The following is a 23671-nucleotide window of genomic DNA, read 5'->3' on the forward strand; positions in this document are numbered from 1 at the left end:
AAATTGGATCTTGAAAAGGCCTATGATTTGGTGGACTGGAAGTTTCCATTGGAGGTTATGCAAAACTGTGGACTTGGGGACAAGTGGTGTAGTTGGATCTTTGGGTGTATCAGTACTTGTCACTACTCTATTCTGGTAAATGGTACGGTGAGAGACTTTTTTCCAGCTTGCAGGGGTGTCAGGCAAGGGGATCCACTTTCACCCTTCCTTTTTACCTTAGTAGCTGATGTGATTAGTAGGATCATTACTAAGGCTGACAGCGAAGATGCCATTAGGGGTTGGAGAATAGGGAGACACCAAGTCCCCGTCACCCACCTTCAGTTTGCAGATGACCTAATGATTTTTTGTGAAGGAGGTATTAGTGAAAAGGTAGCAAATCTAAAGGAGATAATAAAAGGATTTGAAAGTGTCTCTAATTTGAGAATAAATCTGGAAAAGAGCTGCATAGCGGGTATAAATTTGGAGGTAGGGGAGGTCGAGGCTATTGCGGAGTGTCTTGAGTGTTCCACCTCTGCTTGGCCTATGTCATATTTAGGGCTTCCTTTAGGGGCAAATCCTTTAGGAGGGAGAAGTTTGAGAAGAGATTAGACTCATGGAAGAGGAACTATATCTCTTTAGGAGGGAGAATTACCCTAAAAAGAGCTACCTTGGCTAACTTACCTACCTATTATTTGTCTGTCTTTAGGATACCAGTTAGGGAAGCCAGGAAACTGGAGAAGTTGATGAGAGACTTCTTATGGGAGCCGGGACAAGAAAAAAAGGATCACTTGGTTAATTGGGAAATTGTGTGCAGAAGTAAAGAAGAGAGGGGCTTGGGAATTGGGAGGGTAATTAGAAAGAATCAAGCTCTGTTAGGGAAATGGTTGTGGAGATGGCCTTTGGAAAGAGAGAGATTGTGGCATGAGGTGGTGGGAAGCATTCATGGGAGGTCAGAGAACGAATGGGATGCTGGTGTATCGAGGCAAGCTAACCTAGCAGCACCGTGGAAGGCTATTCACAAACCCTTCCTCAATTCCTCAATTTTATCAGGTATGAAGTTTGTTCTGGCAACTCTGTTCTTTTTTGGGAGGATATTTGGGTAGAAGACTCACCGTTAAAGGACTTGTTCCCTTCGCTTTTTTCTATTTCTTTGTACAAAAAAGAGGTGGTCTCAAAATTTGTTTCACCTTTGTGAACACCCTTAGATCCTACTTGGGATTTTGGGTTTCGTAGAGGACTTAGGGATGCTAAAATTGAGTCTCTTTCTATTTTGCTTGGTTGTCTTAATCAGGTTTGTTTGGATCCTTCCAAGCCAGATAAGAGAGTTTGGACTCCTAGACCCATTGGAACCTTCTCTTGTGCTTCTTTCTTCAAGTCCATCTCTCAACTTTCTTCTCACCAACCCTTTCCGTCTAAAGAAATTTGGTGCAGGCCAGTCCCCCCAAAAATTATGGCTTTTTGTTGGGAAGTATTCCATGAGAAAGTAAACACTTTAGACAACCTACAAAAGAGAAGACCTTTTCTCTGTATTTCTCCTAATTGGTGTATCCTCTGTAGAGCTCACGGTGAGGATTGTTACCATCTACTAGTATCTTGTCCCTTTTCTGCAAACCTTTGGGCTTGGCTACTTTCGTTGTTTGGGGGTAGTTGGAGTCTACCAGCAAAAGTTCACATGTCTTCAACCATTCTACCTTTTATTGGCCTACAAAAATAAGGAGAATTATGTGGAGATGTGCTCGTGCTGCTTTGACTTGGACTCTTTGGGAAGAAAGGAATCTCAAAATTTTTCAAGACAAGGAAAGGAACAACCAAGATTTGAAAGGCTGTGTGTTAAACAAGGCAATACATTGGCTGAAGACCTTGGAAATCTTCCATCAATTCTCCTTTAATGACCTTTGGAGAAATTGGTCAGCAGTAGCAAGGTGCTCATCTTTAAAGGACAAATCAATTACAAGCTGGTCTCCTCCACCCGAAGGCTCAATAAAGTTGAACTTTGATGGAAGCAACATGGGTAATCCGGGATTATCCGGAGTGGGGGGTGCTTTGAGAAATGAGAAGGGAGAGATTTTGTTGCTCTACTCAGGTCCCTTGGGAATTGGGAACTCCATCAGGGCAGAACTCTTAGTTGCTGTACAAGGGGTGCAATTTGCAAACCAGCTGTGGGTACAACACCTAATAATCGAGGGGGATTCCAAAGTGGTGGTGGGTTGGTTAAAAAATTCTGAAGAGGCTATGTGGCGATACAAGAATGAAATGAAGAAATTTAGTTGGTTGACAAGGAATATGTTGGTCACTGTACAGTGGGTGGGGAGATCAACAAATACTTTGTCAGATGTGTTAGCCAAGCAAGAGGTAAATAGGGAAGAATTATGTTGGGCTCAGTTGTGATTATTGTTTTTCTTTCCTAGTTTACTTGTAAGACTCAAGGAGGGGCTGCAGCTCGTGCCTCTCGTTGGGATGATGTATGAACTCACTCTAAAGTTGCTTCTGAATCAATAAACTTATTATTATTCATCAAAAAAAAATAATAATAATATAAATGTGACATCTATCCTCTCCACTATTACCGCTTGTTGCACCCAATAAGGGAACTGAATCAAGTTAATCTCCCTAAACAAGGTTTCTTATTAAGGAATACCAAAGGAGTGAGATAAAAAATTCAACCAACCATCGTTGCCATTTCTAGGTTTACTCAATTCTGTACGGGCCCTCAATTGCCTGGCTAAGCTTGGCCCTGAAAATTACTAGAACTGGTTAGAAGATTTTCCTCCAGACACGGCCCAACCCAGCAAATCCCAAACCTGCTCAGCCCAGCCTGGCCCAGAAGTTATAGCATATATATGGTACATTTAAACATATATAGACTATATATGTGTATATACCAATTACCAAATATATACCATATGTAGGTTGGGCATGGTTGGTCATACGCAGTCATAATGGCCAAACCCTGGCCCAAGCCCAACCCCACCCACAATCTTCCCTATCCATCATTACCCAATGTTGGTCCCATCTATTTGGATCTTGGGAGGGGTAGACTGGATAAAGTCCTAACCTTAGGCATTTTTTTAAAGAAAGTAGTTCTCAAACTCAAACCCATGTTCTCATGCTTGTTAGCCCAAGATTTTACCATTAAACCAAGTAATGACACCTTATTTCCATTATGTATAATGTATAGTACAATCTAATACATGGTGATAGACCAAAATACTGCCAAAATGGGTGAATGTGATGCAAGGGGGGAGAGGTAGAAAGAGAACAGTAGAAGTTTTAACATTTTTTCAAAATTACGAGATGAAGGAATGACCTTAATCAAGTATTAAGGCCATCCACTTCCAACCATTTAATACATAGAACTAAATTTCACAAGTCCCCATAAATCCATAACATCAAGTTCATCTCAAGAAACATCAAAGTGGTGAGATCAAAACTCCAACCAAACTTTGTTGCCATATTGTATAGTACAACATAATACATAAAACCAGGCCTAACTTCCCAAATCCCAACATTGCCAAAACCAGTGAATGTGGTACATGGGGGGAGAGAGAGAGAGAGAGAGAGAACAACAGAAATTTTGGCATTGTTTCAAGAGGTTGAGTTGAAGGAATGACCTTAATCAGTTATTAACATCCACACCTTCAAACCTTTACCTATACTGAAAAAGCCAAAATAGTCATGGTTGGATTGCTGAGTCATGATCAAAACTTTGTAAATATAGTTATTATGTGCTGTTTACTAGAGAAAATAGATGGGAAAGAATAGAATGATCTCTCCACCAATTGGCTGCCACCTATTTATAGGTTTTAGATTACAAGGGAAAGGACTGTATTGCCCTTCGTGAATGGGACAAAACTGAAGTTGTAAGCTGGTAGGACAAGGATAATCTGGAAGCTCTGAGGTTGGGATCAAAACACCAAGGATAGAAGAGAGAAAGAGAAGTGAGAATGGGGAAAATGCTAAGGATCAGAGGGAAATGAAAGGGAAAAGGACTAAGAGAATGGATCCCCTTATCAGGGACCTTAATCCTATTTATAGAGCAAGGGTGCCGTGCAATACATGGCTTCTAGTATTCCAGAAACTTCTTCCCTTTAATGAATATGCAAGGGAGAAAATCCCACTTTTGACTCTCTTGTGAACATGTGTCCCAAGGACCACGAGGTTGTTAGTCCACATTCTTGAGATCCACTCAAGATGCCACATGTGTTCATAAAGACATCAAGTACACTCGAGCATGATTCCCCTGGCATTGGTCATGTGTCTTGCCTTAGGTGCACTCTCAGATGCTAATTACTAAATGTGGTCTCACGCAAGACCCTTTACCCCAAGACTGCAGCAAGACTTCATTTGGTAGAACACTAAATTTCACTTGGTCCAGCAAGGTCATGTTAGTCATATCTTGTATGATCACTTTTTCCTTAAATTAAGTCCCTTCTAACTAGGCACAAAAACTATTAGGCATGCCAAGCTTGCACAAATTGTCCTCTACTCCCCCATTTTAGCCTTAAGTGCACCATTAGTTAAACAATCAGCCAAGTGATAGATTCCACCACAAAAGGAAAACATATTTCACCATCAGCCACTAACCCTCAAATAAATTGTCTATCAACTTCTGTGTTATCAATATTAATGGTCGCACGATTGTCAGAAAGTAGCTTCATGGGTCCTTCAAAAGCAACTCACACCTCTAACATGAGAACTCTCAGCCATAATAATTCTAAAACTCCATGGACCATTGCTCCTCAAATAAATAATATTACCACCAATAAATGTGCCATACCTAGAACTAGATCGTCTACCATCCATAGATCCAGCTCAATCAGCATCAATATAAGCTTCAAACTTCAGGTAACCATAATGAGAGTACAACAACCCCAACTAGGTGTGCCCTACAAATAACAAAAGTATCCCCTCTACTGCAATTAAATGAGGCAATCATGGCTAATGCATGGATTGACTTAATATAGGAGATATTAGGTCGAAACAAGCCAAGACAGAGAGCCTTTCCTACTAGACATTTGCACATTCCTATGTTTGTTAACACATCACCTTCATTCCTATAAAAGCTCATGATGGAGAAATATGGGACTATAAAATCATCAAGAAGAAAAACAAGTAAAACGAATCATATAATCCCCATATGTTATTATGAGGAACAAGTAACTTTTATTAATAATCAAAAAAGCATATTACAACATGATCAAATAACCCAAAGAGGACAGTTTTCCAATCTAACCTCCTCAAGAGTTCAAAGAATCACCTGTTATGTAACCTGTCCCCAATACATTTGCTCCCATGGAGCCCCTTCCTTTGCCAAACCTTAGCTCTTTTTTTTTTAAGGATAAAAATAAAATTTCATTAAAAAGGAAAAAGGAATACAACAGAAAGGTGATAAGACATCACCCAAAGGGAAAGCACACCCAGAAAAACCATCAAATAGACCTCAATAACCCCATAATAGAATCCGATAACTGCCCAGCTGACAAAACTTTAAGAATCACCCAAACAACCCCAAGCAAAGACCAAGGAAAAAACCCAAGAGAAATCCCCAGGAAGCAAAGACAGCCAACCCGACATCTGATCAGAAACGCAAGCCCTCCTTCCACATCGACCAAGACCTTAAACTTCATCTATGAGCTCATCCTCCTGGCTTAAATCATCTTCATCCCAAACCTTGCCTTCCCCCGATTAGTTTTTTTGTTCTCTTTCTCTTGCCATCTCCTCCTTTCAAACTCCTCAAAAGCCCTTCTAGCAAACACCTCACCACCCTAGAAAAACAGGCCTACGCTCTTACCAACTGTGACCACTCTATCCACTACATTATGGACAATCGCATACCCCGAGCTACCGACATTACCATCATTATTTTGCACCATCCAACTTGCACCAGAATCAGAGTCAATGCCACTCATTTTGTTATCATGTTGCTCCTTCCCCGAATGGAATACCGATGACTGAACTTGTGTCATTGCCCCTCTATGATCAATACCTACCACTCCATTGTCTCTAGCTCTTTTCCTCCTGTAAACCCATTTGTAGTTTTTTATAGGTCCTGGCCCTGCCAGACCAAGTTTTGGCCCGGAGAAGATCTTTGTCATGTGCACTACATTATGACTTCTTGAACTACACAATTTCTTACTAATCACCCCGTTAATCTGTTCCACCTCCTCTTCTTCAGACTTGCTCCTTCAGCCCAAATCAACACCCACCCTTCTAGCCTTCACCTCCTTGAACTGAAAATAATCCTTGACGTAACTCTCAACCTAATCCCTAGTGGCTCCGTCATCACCTGTAACCCCCTTTCCTCCAGTCTCACCGTCAATCTCAGCATCAGCACCATTAATGGCACTTCTTTCCAGAATCTCTAAACCAATAGAGGAATCTGTTTCTGAGATCAACAGAGCCAGTCCCCAAGAATCATGCCTGATCTCAAGAGGTACATCAACTGAAACCCCAGGTTCAGCGGTGGCGCAAATCACCTCAGACCCTCTGCCAACCTGAGAACTTTGTCAAGAATCACCAACCGCTAAAGAAATTGGGCACTCAACAAGATTCATACCTGTTCCACCAAAAATCCTCTTGTTACCATTCTTATCATACTTGGCGATCACCCACAACCACTTTTCCCCCTTTCTCTTTCTGCTTCCAGATGAGACACTTCTACATGACGTCCCCCCCCCCCCTTTTAAAATTTGGTCTGTTAAGACCTACCAACTTATTTTTGACAACTCTATCCTTCCTTCTTGCTCTGGTTTTTATTCCTGCCCTTGAACACATCAACGTTGCTAGCTTGACCTTCATTTGAAACTCCATTTGGATGAGACGAAATCTTCAGGCGAGTACACCATTCTGAGATAGGTGATGATAGGCATGAATTGCATAGAAGAGGCAAATCAACTCCAGTCGAGTCGCTAAAAGACCTTTATACTTGAGTCATGTGACAAAAATAAATCACTTGTCCTACTATTGCTAACCTGACCCATACCTAAAACCGGATCCATCTCTTGGACATGAACCAGATCAGACCAACTCTGATTAGACTTTAAACATCTTGTGATCCAACTTCTTTGGCTGACGTGGCTCCGCTCATAATGGCCTCCACATGACTTTTTGCACCTATCCCTGGTTTTTCTTTTTCAAGAAATTTTGAAATGAAGACTTTATTAGGCCTATCCTTTCCTTCTGACCCGTGTGGGGCCTCTTCGGCATCCTTCAACGAATGGCCAATGACCTTCGATCCTTTGTCAGTCCTCTTCTATGGGAATCACCACCTCTTTGTCAACTCCATATAAGGGCTTAATATCCACCAGACCCTTTAACTTAAATCTCTCCACTACCGCCTTCAAAATCCTTCCCCAGCCAGTATTTTTTTCTGATGAAAGAATCGCATTCTTCTCCCAAGCTCCTTTCTCCTCTTCTAAGAACAAACTTTGGCTTCTAGAAACACTACAGACAATAGCTTTTGGGTTTCCATAGTTTGGCTTTTCCTCCTTCAGTTTCTCCCTAGAACTCAGTTCGTCAAAATCTTTGGGCTAAAACAAATTTTTGAAACTTGTCTTTCTTCCACATTCAGCATAAACTCCTGTAATAAGTCTGCAAAACGTTCTCCACCTAGTTCTCTTTCTCCCCTCTTGACACACACAGCATCTGTCTTCTGCTATCACCAAATATTTCCAAGATTACCATAAACCATCCTTTAACAATCCTCCCCATTTCAACTTTGAACCTTTTCCAGCTACTTCCACTACACTCTTCCAACCTTGTTTTTTAATGGAGAATATCATTCCAGCCAAAAAGCCCTTCAGTCACCCAATCACCTCCTCAACTACTACAACGGTGGCTCTTTTTTCTTCCCTGATTTTTAAAATCCACCTCCCATTGTTTCTCCCTTCCTCAAAGCAGAACTTTTTTCACTTCGATGTCCACTTCTCTCCTCCATCTCCATCCTTGTCAATCAGCTTGTGAATCCATGGGTTCAAACAGCGCTCTCAAAGGTCACATTAGATCCTCCCTGAATTCAAATCATAAAAACACAGTAATGAGGAAAGAAGTATCCAAGATGTCACCTTAGCTCACTTGCACCCTTATATCTTCCATTAGTCTTCAAAGTTCTGTCAAAACATATTAGTATTTCTATGGTGCCTCTTTGTTATTACCACTCAACCAACTAACCACAACTTGTGAATCACCTTCAACTTCCAAGTTTCTTAAGTGCCTTTGCCCTTCTAAGACAAATAAGAGCTGCCCACACTTCAGCCTTGGTGAATCTCCAACCCCTGAAGGACCAGAGAAGAGTTCAATTATGTAATCTTCATGTTACAACATTCAGTGTCACTTTTTGCACCAGAGTCCTTAACGACTTCAAGCCATGCATCCAAAGTGTTTTTTTTTTATAGGAAATAGTAACTTTCATTAGATAATTGAAAAGATTACAGGCTTACCACCCACAAAATGGATGGAAAAAGAAAATCAAGCCATGCATCCAAAGTGTTTTCCAAATATTTTTTTAAAGTTTTTTTAAGAGAAGAACTTAAAATATCATAACAGCTTTAAAACAAGATCAAACCTCTACCAAAATGTGTCTAAAATCAAGCTTGATTAGATTCAAGGGTTTCCATGTTCTGGGGTTATGGCCAACTGTATAGCTACCAATGTCAGCAGTCGGCAGTCAGACAAATGTGCAATAACCAGTTCTTGATCAAAATATTGCACTGGGACCAACTTGTGAGTGTAGATGATGATAAACAATGTTTAGAGAGAATAAGAAGAAAAAGAAGAATAGTTTTGTTAGAAGCCCACTATTAGTATAAACTATAAAAATGCCCATACACAGGTGCCACCAACAAATTATAAAATTTTTATAACCCCGAAAGACAAAAAAAGAAACAGAAGATATCAGCAAGGACTGCATAAAAGGTTAAGAACATAATAAAGCAGGTTACTGTTATAAGGTATCCTAGAAGCTGTAGTAGGTAATTGTCACGCATGTGATAGGCATAGTATTTTTTTCCAACTACTATAAAGATAGAAAAATCTTCGTATTTGTATCAAAAGAGGGGGGAGAGAGAGAGAGAAACTGAGCAAGAATGAAGGGGGATTAGAAAATGCAAACCTGTGATTTCCTTAACCGCTAAGAATGCAACTTGCTGAAAGCTAGCTTCATCAAAGCCCTTAGTGACTGTCTTATGTTTGTTTGTACTTTTTCCACCAAGCATACCTTCAGATTTAGGATTTGTATTGTCATATTCTTTCTCTATCAGTGACCAGGTCCCCTGAGTTTTGGAACTAAACATCAGTGAACAGTTCTTCTTTGCAGAATCAATAAGTAAAACAGAGACCTCAGTGATTGGCCATCCCTCTATGCTTGGAACATCTTTGGATGCATCTAACCATAGACAAATATTACATGCATCCATAATCGCTTTCTCAGTGATTGAAAGGTGTTCATCAAGGTTAGCTGTGTCAGCATTGCCTCCTTGCATGAATTTCATATGTGCCAACAAATTTGGTTTGGCATTTACAGCCACTTTGCAGAAAGATGCAAAATCTAGAAACTCAAGCTGTGGAAATTGTTTCCTGTGGTAGTAGTTGTAAAGCAATACCACTGCATGCATCTGAAGCAACTCATCTGGTTAAAAACAAAATAGCAGTAAAAGTGCTAGAGAAATAGTGTTTATGTAAATATATTAAAATAAACTTCTACCTACTAGGGCTACACACATGTGTACATGCACATATATACATACGAGGATTTTAATGGATTATGAACAATGCACCCCACCATCCTGGAAGAAAAGAAACAAACAGATGCTCGGCAAATGAAGTTTCAGATCATTAAGTCAGTAGAACATCTGTACAAGAATGGGGTCAGATTGATCAACACAGTGAAATATGGACATCATACTTTTCATTGTATGTACTGTAATTGATTCCTCAGATAGGTCTCACTATGGTAAAATCATGTGCTAACAAATGTTAGAAAATGGGTTGGAGTAATGCAAGAAATGCCATAATTAGGTTTGTATCCAGTCCACCCCTCCCATGACCTGGATAGGTAGGGCCAACATGGGTAATGGCCCTTACATATTGATTCTAGAGAGAGAATAAAAGATGAAGTCAAAAATCAGAAATGTTTGTACAAAGAAGCATAATAAGAAATGAAACAACTTGAGAAGCTGATGAAATTTTCAGCAAAAATAACAGGACGGAGAACAAGTTAAGCTTTCCAAAGTACACTCTTTCACCAAAACAAAACCAAAAAAGCATAAAGATAAAATAAAAAAATACATACTTCCACATATTATATATGGAATAACCAACAAGCTTCATTTTCCTTGTATAATTTTCTTGATGTTTTACTAATGGTTATTTGTGTATAAACAAGGTGTATGGGCAATATTATCTTGTATCTTGTAACCTACTTATATAATAAAACTAAGTTAGGCAAAATTAGCCAACTCCTTCTTTCCTCTCAACTTCTCTCCATTGGCAATGACTATTTGTCTTTCACCAGAGTATAGTTCATAAGAAGACTAAACAAAATATGCCCCTGCCATGTGATTTCAGAAGTTTTTTTTCATCTTGTCATCTAAGATCTTATGCCCAAACTCTTTATACTCATAGTATTGCACCAGAAACAATACAATACACTTTTAGAGGTTTTCCCTTTGAACCTACTTGCAAGGAAGACAGTCTCAGCTTCTTTCTTCCCTTCCAATGATGCTTTGGTGGTAATTCTTGTCCCCTCATACAGCTGGGTGAAGAGAAGCGCTAGCTCAATGGCTGATGGGTTAGCCAAGCAAGGGGCACTTAAGGAATCTATGTTTTGGGCTAATTTTTAGCTTTCTTCTTTGTTCCTTTGTTGTGGGGGAGTTAAGATAGTTTACCTCCCCTTTCTTGAAATTAAAGTTTCACCAATCATATTATTTAACAAACCATTTTGTTACTGATAAAAAAATTGCATCCATGTCACGTAAGGAGCCTCCATTAAGTATTCTAGCTCTCCAGCTCTAAGCACTTCAAACTCCAGATACAACTTCATGAGAAACTGCATAATGTTGCACTTATCTAGTAGTTTTGTCATAGTCCAGATACAATAATGAGAAATAACATCACCTTCTGACCAGACCATCATGAAACCAGCATATACTCTTAGGCTGATTTCACTCAATGGGTGTATGAAAGAATACTCAACTCGATCTGAAACCTTTATTCCAAGTTCGTTTCCTGGTGAACTAGTTCCAGATATAAACATCTCCCTTGCAGTTTTCAGCCATTTCATAGCAATTCTTATACTGGTTTCCACAAATCCTAAGATCCAAGACACAATTCCCACATACTCCATTATCAAAGTTCCTTAGCCCAATCTTCATTAGGTTTAGTCACAGAACCATCAAGATGGCACCGTAAGCCTACCAACAAATCAATCTCCACTGAGCAACTTCCCTTCAATTAGACCTATATTGGGTGACCAGGTATCTTGTGGTATCACTCCAAAAGGTCTATTAAAAGGGATGATCAATGCTGTGGATTAAAATCCATCACCTATAATTTCCAGATTCTGTCAACTACAGAAAAGCACAAAACAGGTCCATCTCCTTTCTAAAAAATCTAAGATGTTTTGGAGCATGAGAATAATATTCCAGTCCAAAAAAAAAAAAAAAAACTAGAGTTTAGACCCATTCTTGATATCCTATTTGAGAAACCCGATTTTCCCAAAGTTCTGAATGGCATATGGTTTCCTTTTGCTTGCTCACTTACAAAGCTTGAATCTGGTATCCAGAGTAATTCAGGAACATGGCTCTTATACCATGTAAACCTGGGCAAAAGGATCTGCATATGTTTTACCCAAAGAGATGAACTGTGTGCAGGAGAAAAGAAGAGAGAAACAGTATATGGAGTGTTCAGAAGGATTGACCCCAACCACCAAAGTAATCATTTAATATTGGATTAAGTATTTACAAACAAAGAGGTCCCTTTAAGGACTAAAAGGTAAATATGGAAAAAATAAAGAAATGCAAATGGATAATGTTCATCCAGAGTATAGTATTATGATACATCAAGCTATTAAAATTCTTCTTCTCTACAAGATGTGGAAAGCTCAACAAGAGCCTACTTGCTAGCTGTTTTAGAAAATGGGCACTTTGACCATGCTACTCTTCATTTCTTAGGAAGTACTTTAGTTATCCCAAGTCTTTGGTTAGGAATTTCTACAGCAGAAACTACATCATTTCACTAGTTCCTTGTATATCTACATCACTTCCTGTAAAAACTATGACATCAACATAGACTAGCAAAATAATCTTCTCTGAAGAAGTATCTCTACTAAATGCAGAATGATCAACACTACACTAATATAGGCCAAACTCCTGTACCACACTACTAAACCAACTAAATGAAGCTTGTGGGAATTGCTGCAAACTATAAACCACTTTTCTCAGTCTACACACCTTGCCAACCTCCTTCCGAAAAACATACCTAGGAGTTTGCTCCCTATAGACCTCCTATTGAAGCTCACCATGGAGAAAGGAATTTTTAACATCAAGTTAGAAAAGGGCCAATTAAAGTGTGACAAAGAAATAATTACCCCGCATTGAACCCAGATTGGCAACTAGTGCGGTATGAAAATAATCAACACCATAAGTCCGTGGTGTATGCTTTAGCAACCAACCATGCATTATTTCTCTCCACACTACCATCTGGCTGTTTTTCTTTTTTTTTTTTTTTTTTTGATCAATAACAGGTGAGTTTCATTAATAGAGAAGAAAGATACAAAGGGAGAGGTAAATTTTATTAACTCTCCCAAAACAAGGCCAAAAAAAAGCAAACCAGAAAAAAATTGCAAATGAGTCCTATTGACCCCTTGTTTAGCTAACCCATCAGCAAAGGAGTTAGCACTTCTTTTGACCCAAAAGCTTTGCGCTTGATGGACTGATCGAGAGAGTTGGCTACATGGTGGTTATTTCAGAGTTTGACAAGCAATGTATCACTTTGTTTGATTCAGGCCACGAGATTCAGAGCCATTATGCAGCCTTAGACAAGCAGGCAGAAAAGTTGAAGAAAGAGCTAACAGAGATCTCCTCAGAGAGAGCAAGGTTGACAACAGAGGTCAACAACATCCTTGTGGCTGCACACAAGATTTTCTCAAAGTGAGATGCTGTTAAACAATTTTAAAGGCATCAACCGTTATCAGGAGAAAAATGAAACCCTTCTCGCCGTGATGGTGTATTTCTTCTCAATGTACTTTCTCTCTGAGACAATGTACTATAATCTCTCCTTCTTAATGTATTCTATGTTTTGTCTATATAAACTCTTTCAATCAAAATATTTCCAAGTACAGTTTCTGTGCAATATGTGTAGAGTTATCTTTGATGAATTGTGTTAGCGTAGGGGTATTTCTGTCTTTATACCTTGATTGATGTTGCTGATCTGTAATGTTGTGTTGAAACATGTGCTCTTAACTTAAGTAAGGGCACATAGGTCTTTTCAGTTATGTTTTAATAATAATATAAATACTTACTAGCCGATTGGGAGAAGTCATGTTGACTCTTTCAGTTCGAACCAGAATTCTCTCTTCTCTCTTTCTCTCTTTCTCTCTTTCTTTATCACTTTTTCTTCTTCTACATAACTGAACTCAGTCAGGCCGAACTCTAAGGCAGACCTGAATTATAACATGGTATCAGAGCTAGGTTAAATCTGCCTAGATTTCTGCTTGCCTAGGGTTCATTCTCTGCGCACCCTATCTAGGGTTTTCCTCCTTTTTTTCTGTGTTCGATTGGAAATAAGGGAAAGGGCTGAAAAGGAGTGATCGCCCTCTTCCCTTGGGGGTCTCTATGCCTCCAGTCAAGTCGTATGTGGTCGGTTGCTGTGATTTCTGAGATCGCCCTCTCCTAGTAGAGGAAGAATAGAGGGCCGAACTGTGTGTGGCTGTTGTGTGTGGACTGCTCTCCTGCTCGCATGGATGTTACTTCAGCGATAAGGTAAGAGATTTCAGTGCATGATATCTGTTATGGGTTAAATAGGAGGTGTGTTTCAGACCATTTGCTAGAGTTTCGGCCAGTAAATGCTAGGGTTTATGCTGGTTTCTTTGTGCATTTTGAAAGAAGAGATATGATCATATAGTGGTGAAATTTCAGGTAGTTCTAGGAGTAGGGTTTGTGGTGTGAACACACTTTTCAGCAACAACAAGTGCTGAAATCAGTGTGACAGGTGTGATTTAGGGTTTGTGGTGTAAAGAGCACACATTCCAGCAACAATTAGTGCTGCAATCAGTGTGATAGGTGTGACCTAGTGGTGTGTAGTGTGCAGATCTCAGTGATAACAGAATTCAGCAAGTGTGCAGAATTGGTGATAACATAATGGGAGACAATAATGATTATAAACCTAGTGTGATGGTGCCTACAGACTACCTGAATGTTTCGATGACCTCCATTAAGTTAAATGGAGAGAATTATGTGCCTTGGGCTAAATCCGTTGAAGTCTTTCTGAAGGCAAAGAAGAAGGTAAAACACATCAGAGAGGAGAAACCCTCCTCTGACTCTCACGAGTATGAAGACTGGGAGCAAGAGGACGCTCAGATCATCACATGGTTGTGGAACAGTATGGAACCCAGGATTAGTGTGAACTTCATGTTCCTTGATACTGCCAAAGATGTGTGGGACCATGCGAAGAAATTGTCTTCGGGGCAGGACAATACAACCAGAGTTTATCAGCTTTATCAAGAGTACTTTAATCTGCAACAGGGCAATCAGAGTCTTGAGGAGTACTATGCCAACATGAGGAACATACGTAATGAGTTGAATGTCTATCATCCTCTCACTTCTGATGTCAAGATTCAGCAACAACAGAGAGAGCAGCTTGATGTGACTAGATTTTTGGTGGGACTAAAGTCTGAATATGAACCAGTACGGGCTCAGATATTAGGGGGACCAGCTCTTCCGTCCCTAGAGAGGTATTTGCTCGACTTCGGAGGATTTCTATCGGATCTACTGAGAACTCTAATATCTCAGATAGATCTGCCTTTGCTGCATCGAGAGGCCGTGGTGGTAGAGGTGGAGCTCGGGGAGATCAGTCTGGTCGTGGTGTTGGTAGTGGTTCTGCATATGGCCGAAGAGGCAATGGTGGGTCTACTTATAATCGTGGTGGTGGTCGTACTGGGAGCAGAGATTCAGGGGGAGCCCGTGGTAGAGGACGTAGCTCAGGCCCGAGGAAGTGCACTCATTGTGGTATGGATGGACATACCATCAACTATTGTTATGATTTACATGGTCCTCCCTCAACCTGGGCCAATCATGCCGCGACCGGTATTATCTCGACGGTGGTGGTGGTAAAACTTCAACAGCTCTCCAGTCATCTCTTTCTCCTCTCCAGTGGCACTGCCGATTTGGTCATCCGTCGCTCAAAGTCTTGAAGTCCTTGGTTCCGTCCTTGAGTCAGCTTTCTGTTTTGGATTGTGAGTCGTGTCAATTTGGGAAACACCGTGTTCCCTTTAGTTCTACGGTTGATAACCGTGTGTCAAGTCCTTTTTCTTTAGTTCATTCAGATGTTTGGGGTCCTTATAAAGTAATGTCATATAATGGATACAGATATTTTGTCATTTTTGTGGATAATTTTTCAAGGATGACGTGGCTCTATTTAATGAAAGAAAGAAGTGAATTGTTTACCATTTTTTAAAAATTTTATGCTGAAATTCGTAACCAATTTGGTACCCACATCAAAGTTTTTCGTTCTGATAATGGCCGCGAATATTTATCCTCATCATTTCAGGAATACCTGGACCAACACGGCATTATACATCAAACCTCGTGTGCCTACACCCCACAACAAAACGGGGTGGCTGAGAGAAAGAATCGCCATCTCCTTGAAACAGCAAGATCCCTAATGCATCACATGCATGTTCCCAAACCTTTTTGGAGTGATGCAGTGCTTACCTCTTGTTTTCTGATTAATCGGATGCCCACGTTCATCCTTGATGGTCAGTCTCCGTTTCAGGTCTTGTTTCCCACTTTGTCTCCATTTCCTCTTACGCCGAGAGTTTTTGGGTGTGTCTGTTTTGTCCATAATCTGGGTCCCGAGAACAACAAGTTTGATGCCCGTTCTCTCAAGTGCATCTTCCTTGGCTATTCTCGGACCCAGAAAGGGTATAGGTGTTACCATCCTGGTTCTCGACGGTCCTTTGTGTGTGCTGATGTCAGTTTCTTTGAGTCTACTCCGTTCTTTTTGGGGTCTGGTGATGCTTCTTCCTTTTCATCACCTCCTCCTCTTCCACTTCCCGTTGTCGATCCTCCTCCCTTTGTTCCAATCGTGACCAAATCCTTGCCTCCGGTGCCACCACCTGTTGAATGCCCACCTATCCATCATGTGTATACACATCGCCCACGTGCACCAGCAACTACTCCTCCGGCTACATCTCCGTCAACGGATCTGGCACCAGACCCCCACTTAGCATCTGAGATTGATCTACCCATTGCTTTGCGGAAAGGTAAACGTACTTGCACCCTTCATCCCATTTCTAATTATGTTTCTCTCACTCACCTTTCTGCTTCCCATCGCCAGTTTGTTACCTTGTTATCATCAGTTATTGTTCCTAAAGATGTCCAGGAAGCCCTTGCCTCTCCAGGGTGGTGCCGTGCCATGGAAGAATAACTCTCAGCCCTTCATCATAATCATACTTGGGACCTCACTGCTCTTCCTCCTGGGAAGCAAGCTGTTGGTTGTAAGTGGGTTTATACGGTTAAGTATCTGCCTAATGGTAGTGTTGAACGCCTGAAAGCGCGATTAGTTGCAAAAGGGTACTCCCAAACCTATGGCATTGACTACACAGAGACCTTCTCATCGGTTGCTAAGATAGGGTCAGTTCGTGTTGTGATCTCTCTTGCAGCCATGTATGAGTGGCCACTATATCAGCTTGATATCAAGAATGCCTTTTTGCATGGTGACTTACTCGAGGAGGTCTACATGGAGCAACCTCCAGGGTTTGTTGCTCAGGGGGAGAATGATAAGGTGTGCAGACTAAGGAAGGCTATATATGGGCTTAAACAGTCTCCTCGAGCATGGTTTGGTAGGTTTAGTGAGGTGGTAAAGAAGTTTGGCATGAAACAGTGCAAAATTGACCATTCTGTATTTAGTCATGACTCTCCGGGAGGAAAAATACTGTTGGTGGTGTATGTAGATGATATTGTTATTACTGGGAATGATAACATTGGTATTGATAGGCTGAAGACTTATTTGCAAGATCACTTTCAGACAAAGGATCTGGGTAAACTGAAATACTTCTTGGGGATAGAGGTAGCGAGATCCAAGTATGGGATTAACCTGTGCCAGAGGAAGTATGTGCTTGATTTGCTGGAAGAAACAGGCTTGTTGGGTGCCAAACCAGCTGAAACACCCATGGACACAAATACCAAGCTAAGCAGTGATATGGGTGAAGTGTTTGAAGACCCTGGCAGATAGGCGGTCTACTACAGGCTATTGCACGTTTCTTGGAGGTAACCTGGTGACATGGAAAAGTAAGAAGCAGACGGTTGTGGCAAGAAGCAGTGCAGAAGCAGAATATAGGGCTATGGCGCATACCGCTTGTGAATTAGTAGGGCCAAGGAACCTTCTACAGGAAGTAGGGTACAACATTAACACTCCAATGAAGCTTTATTGTGATAATCAGGCTGCAGTTCATATCTCCTCTAATCCAGTGTTTCATGAAAGAACCAAGCACATTGAGGTTGACTGTCATTTTGTGAGGGAGAAGGTGCTGAATGGAGAGATAGACACTACACATGTTAATACAAGAAATCAGTGGGCTGACTTATTTACAAAAGGCTTGAGTCGAGGAAGAGTGGACTACATATGTAACAAGCTGGGAGTATATGATATATACTCACCAGCTTGAGGGGGAGTGTTAGCGTAGGGGTATTTCTATCTTTATACCTTGATTGATGTTGTTGATCTGTAATGTTGTGTTGAAACATGTGCTCTTAACTTAAGTAAGGGCACATAGGTCTTTTCAGTTATGTTTTAATAATAATATAAATACTTACTGGCCGACTGGGAGAAGTCATGTTGACTCTTTCAGTTCGAACCAGAATTCTCTCTTCTCTCTTTCTCTCTTTCTCTCTTTCTTTATCACTTTTTCTTCTTCTACATAACTGAACTAAGTCAGGCCGAACTCTAAGGCAGACCTGAATTATAACAAATTGCAATATGTATAGAAATTAATAATTGTAAGCCCTATCTTGCATTTACAAGGTTTCAATAAGGTATGGTATACACAGTGATTTAAAAAGGTGCGGCTAGGCACACAAGCGAGGCGCATTTTAGGGTAGGTGCCTCGCCCAGGTCCTAGGCGCAGTTTAGGGTAGGCGCTTCAAGAATCCCCTATTTTGTAATGTTGTCCGTTCATTCATCCTAATAAAATATCTTCTTAAAAAGCAATTAAAACTATATTATCATTATTTTTATGTGAAAACTAAGAATTTAAAACCCTAACATGGACTTGTGTGGGTTTGCCTCAAGGGGCATGGCACAAAGGCGGCTCGTAGAATTAGGAATGTAATATGTCACATGAGCTACTTGAAGTAATGTAATTGAGGAAAAAAAGAGATTGTGGGTTTTATATGCTTGAAAATGTTTTATATATTTGATTTCATTTTTAAATTCTCATTTGAATATGCTTTACATGTTATGTTTATGTATTTTAATTTTAGATAATAGGTTTTTTAAAACATTTATTTTAAAATTTAAGTTTATATTTTTATTAATATTATGTTTTATAATTTTTTATTTTTTTGCATTTGTTTTTAATTTTTCGCTCTCAGGCACAAATTGACCCCTGCACCTTGCACTTTTAAAACACTAGGTATACAATATGAAAAATATTTATCGTTAGTGTAGTTAAAGAAAACATGTAATAGATCTGCCAAGTCCAAAAAGAAAGTTCATGAGATTTCCATAGATCTGTGTAGGTCCTCTGTGACAAGGTTCCTACTACGAGGTCACAATAGTGATGTGGGAATATTTCATAATAAAGCCACATTTACTTTTTTTCGAAGATAAATAAAATTAAATTAAAACAGAAAAAGGATACAAGAAAAGGTGATAAGCAACCACCCGAATGAAAAAGTAAAAACACCAAAAGACTTCCGACTAAAGCTAAAGACACCCAGATATGCCAAACCAGACCCACAAAATCAGATCCCATACAATGCGGAAAGAAACGACACGTAACAACAAACAAGCACAAACCAACACCCAAACAATACCCAAAGCAAAACAATAAAGCCACATTTTCTTGCAAATTATACTATGAGATTTCATCTCATATGTAATCAATGAAGACTTGTAAGTAAGGCCCTGTATGTGAGCACTGATCTTTGTAGTGAACATTCTGCTACAATAATTTCTACCATTGGCTCTGGAGCAAGCAAAATCATTGTTTTGTCACATATGTGAAAAGATGATCATGGAACTTTGGGCTCTTTTAATGATGATGCTTGTTGTAGCAAGGGACAAACTGTAAAAATGTGTCTTTGCAATACAAAAACTAATTCTGCGAGGCACATAGCCTTTTTATGTCAGAAGGCGCAGGCCCATTGCATTTGCAAGTCACAAGGCCTCTTTATAGTAGCAAGGCACAGAGCTTGTTGTAATTACTAAGTATAGAGCTTGTTATAATTGCAAGGCACGGAACCTTGGTGGAAGTGGAGGAGGTTTCTAGTATTCCAAATACGATGGAGCTAATTTTCAGGGCAAAATTACAAGAATAGTTCTAGAGGGAGAGGATCCAACCTTTTTGAGGATGGAAGAGGAAGCCAAGGGTGAGACGGTTGGAGTGGAGAAATAGGGAAAAGAAAATAGTAAGGGGAACCAGAACAATGTAGCAATTGAAGGGAATCGAAGAGGTGGACGGAGGTTGAAGATGATGGGGTGGAAGGAGAAAGGGCAAAAAAAGAAATGTGGAAGGGGAAATAAAAAGGAGGGCCCAAGTTGATGAACATGTGGTTGACAACTAGAATATAAGGAAGAAGATGAAGGGGTGGTTAGAATTTATTTGAGGAAGGGGAACAGACATCAGCAGATAATAGAGAGGAAATCAAGTGGGGACCGCTTTAGGGTGAAAGAGATGAAAAAATTAAGGGTCTCTGCGAGGCAAGTTGAAGTAGTATAGGAAAGACAAAAGAGGGTCCTAAGAAGAGAGGGGTTTCAATCAGAGGGTGGAAAGGAGCTAAGGAGAAGAGGAAGGAGAGTGAGGAGTGGGTTTGGGTTATAACAAGGTATCAAAAAATGGTGGGCAAAAAAATTTGTTGAGAAGAGAGTAGAGACTGGAGATGTAGAAATAGGGTGCACATTCGGTCGGTTTAGTTCAAACCGATGACCTAACCAACTATTTGGTTTGGTCATATCCCTCAACCAAACCGAACTGGATTGGGGTTTAAAATCGAACCGAACCAAACTGAATTTGGTTCAGTTTTTTGACAATTTAAAAAACAAAAGAACCCAGTTTTTTAAAGAGGGGAGAAAAGGGAAAAAATCAACTAAAAGTCTAGTTGTAGCTAGCTATAGTTGGTTTTTGAGTTTCCCAAATCGGCAACTCCACTTTCCACCCTTTGACAGTTTGAATCCTAACCCAACACGGCAACTCCAGTCAAGTTGTAGCTGTCTTTGAGTTTCCCAAATCGGCAAATCCTAGTATGTACTATGTAGTATCCCACACCTATAGTCCCACTAGCAGTTAAGTAGTTATATTAATTACTAATTAATTTAAAGTAGTGCTTTTATTTATTACTGATACTAATTTCGATTGGGCCCAAAGCCCAAAGGTGGCTCACTGGCTCTATAGTTCGGCTGTATTAAACTCTTATATATATACAATTATATATAGTATAGTAGTTCGGTTTTCGGTTCAGATCAGTTAACTTTTGTAGACAGACTGAACCGAAACCGAAAACCAATTTTTTAACACATCAAAAACCAAGCTGAACTGAATTAGCATATTCAGTTTGGTTCGGCTCAGTTTTCGGTTTCTTATCCAAATTTGAACACCCCTACGTAGAAAGCAATGAGCATCCAACAACTATCTACAAATCAATAAGTAATTTAAAGAAGATTGAAGGGAACAATTCGAGTAAAGTTTCAAAGGACTATCAAGAGTTGGTGTCAAGCGAAGCATTTTTGGTGGTGAACTTGAATAAATCGGGCCTTGCCTACCTTACATGGTAAGGGTGATGTAGCTTGTTCTGACACTAGAAACATAAGCAGGGCACTTGAGGCTACGCTAGGAAGAGTTGCAGTGTTGGATTCACAATCTGGGCCGAAAGACATAAACAACCTAAAGGAAGTCCTAGTCCTAGCTGCAGTAACAAAAGCCATAGTGGGAGCAAATGTCTCTCACTTAGAGTACACTTTGTGAACTAGTGGCCATGTAGGCTCCATTGGAACATCCACATACTCAACAAGAGCAAGAAGAGGGAGAGAATTGAAGACTTCAAAACATGACTCTTTTACAGCCTCCAAAATCCTAAAATGAGACTGAGCAATTGAGAGTCTTAGTCAATTTATTTATAGACATAAGGCTAAAAGGAAATATAGAGAAATATAAAAAAGAAAACAGTTAGGTCTGAATTAAGTAGGGGTGTAATTCAGCCAAGCCAAGCTGAGCCGAGCCGAACATCAATATGTTTTGGCTCGGCTCGACTAAAATACTATTGGGTTCAAGTTCGATTTGAACTCTATTTTCCAATTTGAGCTTGGCTCAATTAAATATTCAATGAGCACGAGCTGGGCTCAAAAGCTTGAAAATGAGGTATATTCTCATATTATGCATAGAATATAAAAATATATTTTACATAAATATATTTTCATAATATATATTATAAAATATATCTTTACATTCTATAATATATATGGAGCAAAGCTCGCAAGCTTTTGGGCCAAAGTTTTTATTGGTTGAGATCGAGTTCGAATAACTAATCAATCTTACTTCAATATTCAAATTCAATTAAACTCGAATCAGCCAAATCGAACTTGAGCCCAAACTATTCAATTAGAGCTCAATTTGATCGAACCCCTAAAATTAAGGGAACATTGTCAATACCTGAAATGGGATGAGTAGTACCATCAACCAAGGTAACAATATAAGATGTAGAAAGTAGGGACAAGGACACAAACATATTTGGACATCCAATCATATGATTTACCCAAGAATTAGATTTAGAATGAGAAGAAAGGCAAGGTATACCTACTTTGGCAAGGGTGGTGGTATTACTAGAAGAAGAGTGACAAAGTTTTTCATACTCTTCTCAAGTGATGGATATCACAACTCCACTTTCCCAACTTTTAAAAATGGATGCCTCATTAGTAGTGGTCACATGACTAGTAGTAAGATCATCTCCAACTGAAGCATGGTCAGCCCATATTAATGGTGGGCCATGCTAATCGTAGTTGAAGTTAATAGTATGTCCTTCATACCCACAACAATTGTATTCACATAAGCTCCATGTCCACTACCACCCTAGGCACTTCCTCCTCTACTACCTCCACAACCACCTCTAGAGGTCCACAACATGCACCTCTACCACATACAAAAAACAAACAACCCCATTCCCTCCAACTTAAAGACAAACTACCAACCAACCCTTCATCAAAACATCAAATGCCTGACAACTGACACAAGCCCTACATTATATAGACCCTAGCCTTCAACTTAACACCACATAAAACTTTGCTCAATTGCCCAACTTCTCTAGTGGCTTCATCAGGAATCTCCTTACTTCTTTCACTACCTTTTTTTGTCTTCTTCACATTCTTGATTGGTTGCTGACTCCAAATAACCCCCCTTTCAATCTAGCTAAAACTTTTGAAACTTGAATAGTGCAATAATGTTTCTAACCCCTAAACATCTTACTATGTTAGGAACCTTCTCAAGAACCTTTAACTCCTTAGAGCTAGTATTGATCCTCTCTAACTCTAAGACCGCATTCTTCTCGAAGATTTAATCCGCCACCCAATGTTTTAAAAGCGCAAGGCGCAAGGGCCACTTTGCACCTAAGGCGCAAGGCGCAAGGCACAAGGCAAGGCACACGACTAAAAAAAAAAGCTAAAAATTCAAAAAATTATAAAACATAATATTATTAAAAATATAAACTCAAGTTTTAAAATAAATGTTTTAAAAAACCTATTATCTAAAATTAAAATACATAAACATAATATGTAAAGCATATTCAAATGAGAATTTAAAAATGAAACCAAACATATAAAACATTTTCAAGCATATAAAACCCACAATCTCTTTTTTTCTCAATTGCATCAAGTAGCTAATGTGACATATTACATTCCTAATTCTACGATCCGCCTTTGTGCCACGCCCCTCGAGGCAAGCCCAAACAAGTCCATCGCTCACCGGAGCTTCGAGAATCCCCTATTTGGTAATGTTGTCCATTCATTCATATTAATAAAATATCTTCTTAAAAGCAATTAAAACTATAAAATTATTATTTTTTGTGTGAAAACTAAGATTTTAAGACCCTAACATGGACTTGTTTGGGCTGGCCTCAAGGAGTGTGGCACGGAGGTCCGGGGGCAAAGCCCCCGGCCCAGCGGCCAGACTCAAAAAAAAAGGAATAAGCAGCAAATTTTCAAAAGGTGCAAGGCGCACCTGGCGTGCACCTTTTGAATGGGTTGCGCCTAGGACCTGGGCAAGGCGCCA

At 39.8% G+C, this 23671-nt stretch overlaps 1 protein-coding gene across 5 annotated transcripts in view; it reads right to left on the reverse strand.

The window, feature by feature from the left end:
- Window positions 1-23671, reverse strand: part of LOC104605278 (uncharacterized) — a 112501-nt gene that overhangs the window by 86854 nt on the left and 1976 nt on the right. For 4 of the 5 annotated variants that reach the window (XM_010269980.3, XM_010269981.3, XM_010269978.2 and 1 more), the window contains one exon: window positions 9089-9604. In XM_010269980.3, coding sequence (XP_010268282.1) covers window positions 9089-9604 — 516 coding nt within the window. The remainder of the gene's footprint in view (window positions 1-9088; window positions 9605-23671) is intronic. The other variant, XM_010269979.2, reaches the window with a different exon arrangement.

Source organism: Nelumbo nucifera, chromosome 1 (assembly GCF_055504915.1).
Source record: "Nelumbo nucifera cultivar China Antique chromosome 1, China Antique-T2T, whole genome shotgun sequence".
In the NCBI taxonomy this organism is placed as follows: domain Eukaryota; kingdom Viridiplantae; phylum Streptophyta; class Magnoliopsida; order Proteales; family Nelumbonaceae; genus Nelumbo; species Nelumbo nucifera.